Source organism: Chiloscyllium plagiosum, chromosome 1 (genome assembly GCF_004010195.1).
Source record: "Chiloscyllium plagiosum isolate BGI_BamShark_2017 chromosome 1, ASM401019v2, whole genome shotgun sequence".
Classification (NCBI taxonomy): Eukaryota; Metazoa; Chordata; class Chondrichthyes; order Orectolobiformes; family Hemiscylliidae; genus Chiloscyllium; species Chiloscyllium plagiosum.
This window is the reverse complement of record NC_057710.1, coordinates 152,595,808-152,607,972: the sequence shown is the minus strand read 5'-3', so window position 1 is coordinate 152,607,972 and position 12,165 is coordinate 152,595,808. Positions and strand designations below refer to the sequence as shown.

General features: G+C 40.6%; 1 protein-coding gene across 6 annotated transcripts in view; it reads right to left on the bottom strand.

Moving 5' to 3' along the window:
• Positions 1-12,165, bottom strand: part of dclk2a (doublecortin-like kinase 2a) — a 323,983-nt gene that overhangs the window by 89,162 nt on the left and 222,656 nt on the right. For all 6 annotated transcript variants that reach the window (XM_043699555.1, XM_043699584.1, XM_043699574.1 and 3 more), the window contains one exon: positions 9,514-9,586. In XM_043699555.1, the coding sequence (XP_043555490.1) occupies positions 9,514-9,586 (73 nt within the window). The remainder of the gene's footprint in view (positions 1-9,513; positions 9,587-12,165) is intronic.

Here is a 12,165-nt window from a genome sequence, read left to right as displayed (position 1 = left end):
GGAAGTGAGGTAACAGTGATGTAGTTCCAAGTCAGGCTAGTGTCTGGCTTGAAGGTTAATTGCAGGTGGTAGCGCTCCCTGGCATCTCTTGGTTTCTGATCTTCCAGATAGCAGAGGTTGTGAGTTTGCAATGCGCTGTCAAAGGAGTCTTGGCAGGTTGGTGAGTTGCTGGCTTTCATTTCTCATTATATACATTCAAACCTATTTCCACTGTCTTTTACATCTTCTAATGTTACTCACTTATGTTGTACTTTTGTTATCATCTTCCCACCTCTGCTCCTCATCAGAGTTGATAACTCTGGCAGAGTGGACATGCAGGTCACCCTGACAGAGTGGCACAGAGGCTACCCTGGCAGAGTCCACCCTGACAGATGGGGTCAGAGAATGACCAGTTGGAAGTGCAGCATGCCAGTTGAAATGGAAGGTGTGAAAGAAGCTCTTAGAAAAAACGTTGAAAGAAGGGGAAAAGTTTTGTATACAGTTATTCAGATCACTTCATGGAGGGAGCTGCATTTGGTAACTCATGCCCACTTGCATCAATATGACAAGCTCTGGGTCAGTTTTGAATGTATGACTCTAGACCATAATGCTAAATGGTATTTATCTGTGATTGAGATTTGCTCCAAATTACACCATCCAATTTTAAACGATATACTGATCCATTTGAACTGTCATCGAATGTAGATGCTATGTCAATATTTTCTGATTGGGTATATTCCTTTATCCAAAGTATTGATGAAAAGGGTGGTGGAAAAGGCAGATTGATATTTTAAGCATCAGAAATGATTAATGATTGTTTCATGCTAGCAGAAAACTGATGTCTTGTCACAATACCATTTTAGTTTTTTTAGTTATTTACTGTCCTACATAGTCATATTACCTCCTTTGTAAGTATTCTCTCAGCACACAACACATTATCTCAGGAGATAATGATGATGTTCAGTTGGATCTCCCAGTCCTGATTCATGTAAAATTTGAGAATGGATTAGAAATCTATCCTGAGCAAAGAAAAAGTAATTTGGCCATTCAGGGCTAGTTCATGCACGGTCTATGATTTATTGCACTGTCATATATTTCTTCCCTAAGCCACATGTTACTCTTCTGATGTTAGTGAACACTAATTTCCTTCTCTTAACTCCTATGAGATTTAAAGTGCTCAACAACTATTGACCAAGCTTCTTTTGACCAACTGAAACAGCAGCAGGAGTAGACTAATCCCTGAGCTCAGTCCAACATTCAGTTTGATCATGGCTGACCTGTCCCTCAACTTGCAGTTACCCACTTCAGCTCCATCCCCCTGACAACCATACTAAATAAAAACATATCAAACACAGACAGCTTTGTGATTTCACCCCTGAACTGCCCGGCTCTAATTTTAAAGTATGTCCTCTTGTTTTTGATTTCCCCAATAGATGAAATACTTTATTGTGCCTATCATACTGAATTGTCATACATTTAAAACAAAAATGACCAGATCACCCTTCAATCTTCAATACTTCAGCCATGTTTAAGCCTTCAAACCTCAAACCTGTAAGTGCCAGCACCATTATAAGGAATCTGTGTTACACCTCCTTGACAGCTAATAGGTCTTTCCTGAGGTACGTGGTGCCAAGACTACTTCAGATGGGACATCACCAAGGCTCTATAGCTTTATACAATTGAAACATTATTTCAAATCATCTACATTACAATGATGAAACAAAGACACACATTCCAGTCGGCTTTTGGGTGTGATTTGTCGCTGTCTACCAAGTTGAATAGACTTGTGCGCTTGGTCTCTCAAATCCATTTATCTACAGTGTCTGATATCTCACAGTTAACAACATACTCTGGTTTATCTTTGAAATCTTCACATATGAAATTTCCAGTTCAACTCAAATGACAACCTCCAATTCCACGCACTCTCAAACATTTTTGGCAACGACTTCTTGCATGGAACGTAATGGAATAGCCATGGAGCCAACTTCCACCTTAAATCCTTTGTCTCCCTCACAAATGATCTCCTCAAAACATTCACCTCGATTTGGCTTTCATTCTTACCTTTATAAATGCAGCGCTGGCTTTGTCTGATCAGCACATAGTTTACTCCAGTTTAGTCCTTAAATGATTTTAATACCTCCCCTAAAACAGACATCAAATTGAGAGGTCCGTAGCCACTTGGTTTTGTACTCCGACCCTTCCTAAATAATGGCAAATTTCCAGTCTAACTGCACAATTTCAAAATCAAGAAAGTTTTGAAAGATTACTGCTAATGCTGAAACCAATTTGAGTCATAGAGATGTACAGCATGGAAACAGACCCTTCAGTCCAACCCGTCCATGTCGACCAGATATCCCAACCCAATCTAGTCCCCACCTGCCAGCACCCGGCCTATATCCCTCCAAACCCTTCCTATTCATATACCCATCCAAATGCCTCTTAAATGTCATAATTGTACCAGCCTCCACCACATCCTCTGGCAGCTCATTCCATACACGTACCACCCTCTGTGTGAAAACGTTGCCCCTTAGGTCTCTTTTATGTCTTTCCCCTCTAACCCTAAACCTATGCCCTCTAGTTCTGGACTTTCCGACCCCAGGGAAAAGACTTTGCCTATTTACCCTAACCATGCCCCTCGTAATTTTGTAAACCTCTATAAGGTCACCCCTCAGCCTCCGATGCTCCAGGGAAAACAGCCCCAGCCTGTTCAGCCTCTCCCTATAGCTCAAATCCTCCAACACCGGCAACATCCTTGTAAATCTTTTCTGAACCCTTTCAAGTTTCACAACATCTTGCCTTTTCCAAAAATAAAATCAGCTCCACTTGTTCACTAACCTATTAGAAGAAAACATTTTCCCAACCTTGAACAATACTTTACACATGGCAACGTTACACTTGTGTGCTCTTGTTTCAGTCTCCATTTCCCTCAATGGAAGGACTTAAAATTACACATGGGCTTATCACAATCAGGCAACTTGATGCCAACCGATCTTTGCCTCAAAGCAGTTGAAATTCTCAGGAGATCTTAATGAAGTAAATCCTATTGAGATATTTCTAGAAAAGCGTTGACTGGAAATTGTTTTGTCCTTCTAGTATTCAATGTTGAAGACGAGCAAAGCTAACACATTAAAAGAAAGTGTTTCCAGCAAGCAGCTTTCCCTGTCAAGACTGTGCATCATAAAAACTTCAGCATACGTGAGTTTCCAAATTGTAGTCATGGAGCACAAGGGTGCCAAAGTGGAAGCAGGGTGCTGTAAAATCAGCCGATGGGCTGTAGATCTGCAAGATCTTTTTGAAACAACAATTTAACTGCATTTGCTCCTTTAAAGAAAATGCACAGCATTCCTGAACTATCAAAGAGCCACGTCAAACAATGACCATTTCCATAAACAAGGCAAATTCCTAAAACTGGCCTTATGGATTTGTGTATGCTTGCAATATTTCACCAAGTCTCTAAAGAAATGAGTTCTCAGAAAACGTTAGCAAATAGTGAAGTTGTGACATCCTTAAAGAAGAACTAATGGGTCAAATAATAAACTTCCAGAGAGAAATATAACCCACTGGAAAGTAATAATGTGTATGCTTCTATACACATAGGCACTTTGCCACACTAGCTATAACTGCTCTGTAAAAATTGGATAGGGGGACGATGATTTTGATAAATGCTTATCTGCTGAAGAATATCAATAACATTTAACTGCACAAATGAGACACAATAGAAAGAGGTAAAAAATGACTTCCATTTCAAAAAGGCAGGTTTGGTTTCAGATTTTCATTTTGGAAACTTCCGGAGAGACCACTAAAACATCAGTAGCTTATTCAAAATTGAAGAAATTGAATAGATATCTTGAGGAAGTATTTCATGATGTTATTGCATTCTTAATATTCTCATGATTATAAAAGAAAAAGTTAATAAATCTTAAAAATGGGAATGATATATAAGGGCTGTTGGTAAGCAGGAGTCCATGAGAATTTTTTTACATCATAGAGGGACTGAACTTTGTCAAAATTATGTTTCATGTTTATTATTCACATTTACTCGAAAAATGTGCACCTCTGGAAAATAAAATGGAGCTGTTCAACAGAAAAAGAAGCAATATTTCAGTCCTTTGGCGGGTTCATAAGAATTTAATTATTTAACATCTGCACTTTTTCACTAATTGAAATATGGAAACATCAATATGGAGATTGGGATATGTTTTCCACATTTGACACCCAACATCAACATGAGTGTTCCCTGGTTAAGTACAGAAAAGAGCAAATGAGCAATAAAATTTACACTAATTCTCCAAGGCAAAATACAGAATGATAGTAAAAATGAAAAAGAGTAAGTGGCAGCCTCAATAATTAAGAATGACACCATTTCAATGATAAAAGAAGTATAATGAGAGATCTAAGCGGGCAGTGAAGACATTAGGAGCAGAATATTTTTTAAATTTAAGACTGTACTGGAGATTTGTGTACAGCCCAACCCTTCCAACCTTAGCTGTACCTATGAAGTGGTGCCGTTGTAGAGACTGGATTAGCATGTAGTAAAGACAGGATGGCTTCAGTGTGCAACTTAAGATGTAATATAGATTGGGATAAGCAGACTGGCTCTTTCTTGTATGGCCTCAGGATAATTTTCTCCAACAATATATTCTAGAACCAAATAGGAGAATAGCTATATTCAATTTGGACATTAATGTGATGAGACACGGACTGTTCATAGGAAACTGTGCAAATCTGTGAAAAGATAATGATCATGTAGAATTTCATGTAATACGGAAATTACTTGTATCCATCGGGGCAAAAGTTCTAATTGCCAACAAAAGGCATGTTAGACTAAAGGAATAAAAAAATTACTATAAAAAGTCAAAAATTAGCACATACCAGGCAATGGAGGAATTAAAAGAACAATGAAAGATGAACTACCAAATTATAAGAGCTATGAAAAAGGAGTACGATAAGAAATATGCAAGCCATATCAGAATCACCAAAATAAATTTCGATAATTCTCAGGAAAGAGTGCAATGTGGGCCCCTTACAAATAACCTTATTGAAATTAAAGAAATAGTGTGCATGTTGAACAATTACTTTGTTTACATCAGTGATAACATTAGATATCTTAAGAAAATAATTCTTAAGTGGTGGAAAATTGCCAAATCACCATAAACAAAACAGGCCGATGACAGGAGACAATGAGCAGAGATAATGGGAAGGTACACTGATACACAGAATATGTCTAGTGCAGGTCTGCATGACAATGGTGGGGCAATAGCTACTAATTAACAATAACTCAGTAATGAGGTACAAAGCCGTACATTCAAGTTTGCCAATGAAACAACAATAGACAGCATTATGAGCAGTGTAAATGGTAGCATAAAATTATAAAGAGATATTAACAGGTTAACGAAATGAGGTTACAGGATTATGGAGATAACTGGTTTGCTTTTGTTTTTAAAAAGGTCAATGAAACTTTTTTTAAACAATACATTTCTTGAAAATCTCATGTCTCGTGGTAACGGCTTGTTTATTGCAGACTCTTGCCGAGGTTTACCACTGCCTGGTTGCAGCTTCTGCTTTGATGATTGCTTGGTTTCTTCAGCTTGGTGGCCAGTCTGGTTCACAGTTCAACTCTCTTGTTCCTGAAAACCATCCTATTGTGGACAAGGTCAGAAGTCACAAACACCAGGTTAAGGTTCACCAGGTTTATTCAAAGTCACAAGCTTTTGGAGCCTTCCTCCTTCATCAGGCGAAGTGAAGAGCAGCACACAGGCACAGAATTTATAGGCAGAGTGATCAAAAGACCATATAAATGGTGTGAGTGGAGTGTCAACAGCTGAATACCAAGTGAAGGGATGACCTATAATCCGATTAGTTGAGGCAGAGAGCTAATTACAAAAAATTTAAAATAAGGTGGTGCTAGAGACAAACATATCTGGTATGTTACATAGTATGATGTTGCCTAGTATGGTGACGAAACGTCTAACAACAAACTTTCCAACTAAGCGAGCAAACTTACATCCAGAACCTCAATCTGAGCTACAAATGTTTTCAAAAATCGCTAACAAACTAACCCCAGCTGGAATAACACAAGAGACATCTCTCTGTCGGCACGGTGGCTCAGTGGTTAGCACTGCTACCTCACAGCGCCAGGGACCCAGGTCAATTCCAGCCTCGGGCGACTGGTTTGTGTAGAGTTTTCACATTCTCCCCATGACTGGATGGTTTCCTCCAGGTGCTCTGGTGCACTTTAGGTGAATTGGTCATGCTATATTGCCCACAGTGTTCAGGAGTGTGTAGGTTAGGTGCATTAGTCATGGGAAATGTAGAGTAATAGGGTTGGGGAATGTATCTGGGTGGGATACTCTTTCAATGGTCACTATGGACTTGTTGGGCAAAATGGCCTATTTCCACTCTGTAGGGATTCTATGATAGATGTGAGTCACATGCCAAGGGTCTAATCAAAGTAACAAGTAATCCAAAACTGTACAAATAGACTAATTGAACCTTCCTCAACACAATGAATGTTTCAACACTATACCAGCACCTGCTGCAACAATGGTATTGCTGCTACAGCCTCAGTACTCAATACCAACACACAATCTCCAGCCATCATCCTACAACTCATCCACTTCATCATCGACCACAGCAGCTTCACCCTTTACAATCAGTTCTTCATCCAGACACACAGAGCAGCTATAGTGACCAAATTTGCACCCCAATATGCCAACATTTTCATGCACAAGTTCGAGCAAAACTTCTTTGATGAGCAGGACCTGATACAAATGCTATACACCAGATACATCAACAGTTTTTCCTCTGGACTCATTGTGAGGAATCACTGAAATGCCTACACAAGGATATCAACAAGTTTCATCCCACCATCAGACTTACCATGGACTACTCTTCAGAATCAGTCTCATTCTTGGACACACACATCTCCATCAAAGACAGACACCTCAGTACCTCATTCTATCGCAAGCCCATGGATAATCTCAGGATGCTGCACTTCTCCAGCTTCCAACCATAAACACGTTAAAGAAGCCATCCCCTATGGACAAGTCCTGCTCATAAACAGGATCTGCTCAGATGAGGAGGAACATGACAGACACCCTCATAAGAACATGATACAATGCTCAACTCATCGATCACCAGACACCCTCATAAGAACATGATACAATGCTCAACTCATCGATCATGCCACAGCGAACAACCACAATGACCTCTGCAGAAGACAGGCACAGGACATGACCAATAGAGTACCCTGCATCACCCAGTACTTCCCTGGAGCGGAGAAATTAAGCCATGTTCTTTGCAGCCTTCAATATGTCAGCATTCATAACGAACATCTCGCCAAGATCATCCCTACACCCGTACTTCTCGCCTTCAAACAACTGCCAACCCTTAAACAGACCATCATTCACAGTAAACCGCCAGCCTCCAGGAGAACATCAAATACAACACCACACAACCCTGCCATGGCAACCTCTGCAAGACATGTTAGATCAACGACATGGATACCATTACCACATGTGGGAGCATCACTCACCACACATCTGGCAGATACTCATGTGACTCAACCAATGTTGTTTACCTCATACGTACAGGCAAGGATGCCCAGAGGCATGGTATATTGGCAAGGCCATGCAGGCGCTACAACAGATGAATGGACAGACAGGATTATTCCCTCCCAGTCGGGGAATATTACAGCAGTGAAGGACATTCAGCCTCCAAGGCAGCCTTTGAAATACACAACAATGCAGAAATGCCGAGCAGAAACTGATAGTCAAGTTCCATACCCATGAAGATGGCCTCAACCATGGTCTCGGGTTCACGTTGCGCTACATGTTTTGACACCATCAATTTGATAACTTGTTATGATCCCTCTACCTCAATTAGCTTGTAACAGTTTTGGATTACTTGTTAGTTTGGTTCGGCCCTCAGCTTGTGACTCATATCACCCATATTATTCCAGCTATTTGGTTTGTCTCCAGCACCACCTTATTTTTAATTTTTTGTAATTAATTTTTTGCCTCAATTAATCAGATTACAGGTCATTCCCTTCAGTTGCTAATCAGTTGTTGACACTTTACTCACATTGTCTGACACTTTTGATCACCTGCAGAGACTTATTATTCAGCCTAGCGACACTCCACTCTCACCATTTTTATGATTTTTGAGCTCTCTGTCTTTAAATTCTGTGCCTGTGTGCTTTCTTCACTTCACATGACGAAGGAGCAGTGCTCTGAAAGCCTGTGATTTTGAATAAACCTGTTGAACTATAACCCGGTGATGTGTGCCTTCTGACCTTGACCACCCCAGTCCAAGACTGGCACCTCCACCTCCTGTTGTGAATCCAGCATAGTACCTGGAGCACTAGTCCAGGCTCAACCCTGATGTCCTCTTTGAGAGAGTCTGGAAGAATCCTCTATGCTGTCCTTCCTGAGAAAGCTGCATTGGATCCATCCTAGAGACACCTATCTATGTCTTGGTGTGTTAGAACCCTTGCTGATTTTTCATTATTTTTATTTTATTCTTTTATCAATTTTGGATTGGAGCTGTGAATGGAGAGCTAAGAATGATGCTTGGACTATGGGTAACAGCTTGTGCAGATAGGACAACAGACCAAACAGGCTTATGTTTACTCGGGAGGCCAGGCCTCAAATTAATTGCAGGTTGTTTCCTGATCAAAACATTCTGCAGACGCTTCGTCACTAGGGAAGAGCATTATGTTTAAACAAATAGCAGAAGTCGGCTATTAATAATGTCAGTACTTAGATATTCATTCTAGAAATCTGGTAAGATGGTATTCTCAAACAGATTGTGAATGGCTGATGAGACTGCTTGGAGGAGGTGGTCAGTCTGTCAGGGAGTGGTCAGAGTTTGAACTTAGTTTTTGGATTGTGTTTCCTGCGAGAAAAAACTAATCTGGCCGTTGTTGATACAACAGAGATTCAAATGCTCCCTGCCTAAACTTCTTAATCAGCTCCTGGAAGCTCAGTGTTTATTTGTGTGTGCGTTTTAGGTTATTCAGAGGGATATACATTTGTATAATTATATTACAAACTGCATGTGTTACCAAGTTCTGCACCTTCAAGGAAATTTTTTTTTATACTAACATAATAACAGTAAATCTTTACCAACTGGTCTGAAGAGCCATTTCAGACTTGAAGTAGTTTTACTCTGTTTCTCTCACCACTGATGCTCCAAACCTTTCTGATCTGGTAGGTAATCCAAAATCTGAGAAACGCTGAGATCTGCCACAACCATAGTCCTGGAAGAATGCACTCTCAAAACTTTTGCTTTTGCAGTTTTTGGACATTGAATCTGTATTTGAAACTATGCTCTACAAGCAGCGTTGATGCTAGGTCTGAGATTGATGGAACTTTGTTAACCAATTGCATTAGGGATATAGGACAAGTTCAGCCACACAGAATTGGGTCAGGGACTAAGGTTCAAGACCCCAAGGCTCCTGATTCCAAAGCCTTACATCTTCACTGCATCTTTAGAAGCAAGTAACAGTCAATGCTCCAAAGCATAACCACTTACCTTCTGGACTGATGCCGTTGGCTTGTTGAGATACTCCATTCACATTGGTGGACAAACCTATCTGGTGGATAATCTGTAAATAATACAATGTAAAGCATTATATAGTTTCAGAGATCTCAAAATTTTCACTTTAGAGAGCCCTTGGCCATAGGAAGTAAGACCAAGGATTGCACAGTAACATGACAATATATTTTGGGCAGGAAAAGGTAATCTGGTGGTACCTTTCATGATTTCTTATATTTCTTCAATTACTATCACAGTTAAAGTCAATTCAAACACAGAGCCATTCGGGTATGGCTGCAGCATTTTTGTTAGAAAAATAGCAAGAAGATGGGAACAATTTATCAAAATACAGTTGTGTAATAAAAACACTTCACATAAAGTTGAAAGCATTTGCCATTGACTGTTGGAACTAAGTATACAGGAAAAGATCAGTATTTAATTGTGAATTTTAATAATCTAACCTAATGGCAGTTTTGTGACAGGTGCACCTGCACAATAACTGGTCAATGTATGACCACGTAGTCTGTAATTTAACATTTGTTCTATAGGGCTTATTTTCAAATTCATACTTTTTGAGTATTACCAGAAAAATATAGGTGTGCTTCAAATAGTAGAAGCAATAATCATGGGCAGGAGTCTGCATTTTTATAGTCATATATTCCAGGATGTTAAGGATCTTATATATCTGTGAAGTTGTAACATGTGAATAGCTAAACTCTCACTTAAGACAAAGTGAATTCCCTCAGCATGTTAGCACAGTGGGTAGCTATCCAGCAAGATTCCCATGTCAACTTATTCATAGGAATGTGATTTATTGTCTGAAATCTTAAAATTGAATTCGATGCCAGAAGGTTAAAAAGGAGCAGAAACACTAATGTCCCGAATTTTTTAATCAAATTTCTGCAGTCTATGATTTAACCAATGCTGTGATTCGAACCATATTCGAACCATATTTTGACCTTGGATAATAGTGCAAGGTGTTTATAATGGATGCGATTAGGTCAGCCATCCATTCTATTTCCCCTGATATTTATACCTATTGACGTCAATGGAAATGAGAATTGGACAGACCCATAATAAATGGCTGCTCATATAGCACCTTTGCCAAAGTCAAAACCTCCCCATGGAATTTTATAGCCCAAAAGGAAACCAGAACTGCTGGAAATACTCAGCAGGTTAGGAAGCATCTATGGACAGAGGAATAGTGCTAACCTTTCCAGTCAATGACTATGCGTGAGTTCTGATGAAAGGGTATTGACCTGAAATGAAGAAAAACATTTTTGTGCAGCGACATGTTAAAATTTGGAATGCATTGCCTGACAGCATGATGTAGAAATGTGCAACTGAGACATTCAAGAGGGCAGCTATCTATAAAATAAGATTGTGGGAATCCAAGATGGCGGCGACCCAGCAAGTCTGAGTCGACAGTGCTCCTCCCAGGACTTGGGTAAAGTGGGTCACCCACCCCCACCACACTCACCAAATCATTTATAATAGTTGTTTAATTTAATTAGTTGTTTAATATTAAACTTAAACAATCGAATCTTTAATTAAAATGACTAAAGGAAAGGGAACCCGCAGCTCTCAACAAGCAGGACCCCCTCCCCCACCCTCTCCAGCTACAGCAGAGGCGTCCACAGCCGCCCCGGGGGATTTACCTACAGTGACAAGTCTTGTGGAGATGATCTCCAAGCTGGGCGCGAAGATCGCGCTTTCATCGAGGAGTCCCGAAATCGATGGGACTCACTCTCGGCCGCGCTGCAGAAGCACGACCGAGACATCCAAGAAATTGAGCGCCGAGCAGGAGGGGTGGAGTTAAAGGCCGCGACCTCCGAAACTGCAGCTCAATAGGCCGTGGATCAGGTCCGGACTCTCGAGCAGCGAGTCCAGACCTTGGAAAATCATATTGACGACCTCGATAATCGAGGTCGTCGAAAAAATATTCGTTTGCTGGGCCTTCCCGAACGGGAAGAGGAAGGCCAGCTTACAGCGTTCCTCGAGAAGTGGCTGCCACAGCTTTTAAATCTGGAAGCTGGATCAGGCCAGGTAAGGGTAGAATGGGCCTACCGGGTCGCAATACGCGGGCCCGGCTCGAACCAGCGCCCACGCCCGGTCCTGTTCCGGCTGCAGAGCTACAGGGAGAGGCAGATATTCCGAGAAGCCTCTAGAAATCTCGGAAAAGATCATGCTATTTCAGGACTTTTCCCCGGCTCTGGTTCGAAAGAGGAAGGCATTCGACAAGGTGAAGAAGCGTTTAAGGGACTTAAATATTCAGTACTCCTTACGCTACCCAGCGACGTTACGCTTTAACCATGAAGGATCCGTATATAACTTCGGATCGCCTGAAAAGGCTAAGGAATTCTTGGACTCTTTTAGATAAACTGTAAGACATAATGGATGTTGGTTTGCCTTTCCCCCCACTTTGGTTTATATCCCCCCTTTTCTTTACTCCTACCTTACTGTTTAATATTATCATGGGGGGGTGGGGAGAGGGATTTGATTTTCTCTCCCCCCTTGGGGATGTTTTCTTTTATTATTTTATGTATATATGAGGGATGTATGTATATGTGTGTGTATGTGTGTATATATATGTATGTATGTATGTATGTATGTGTGTATATATATATATATAAAAGCTGGGGGGTTAGG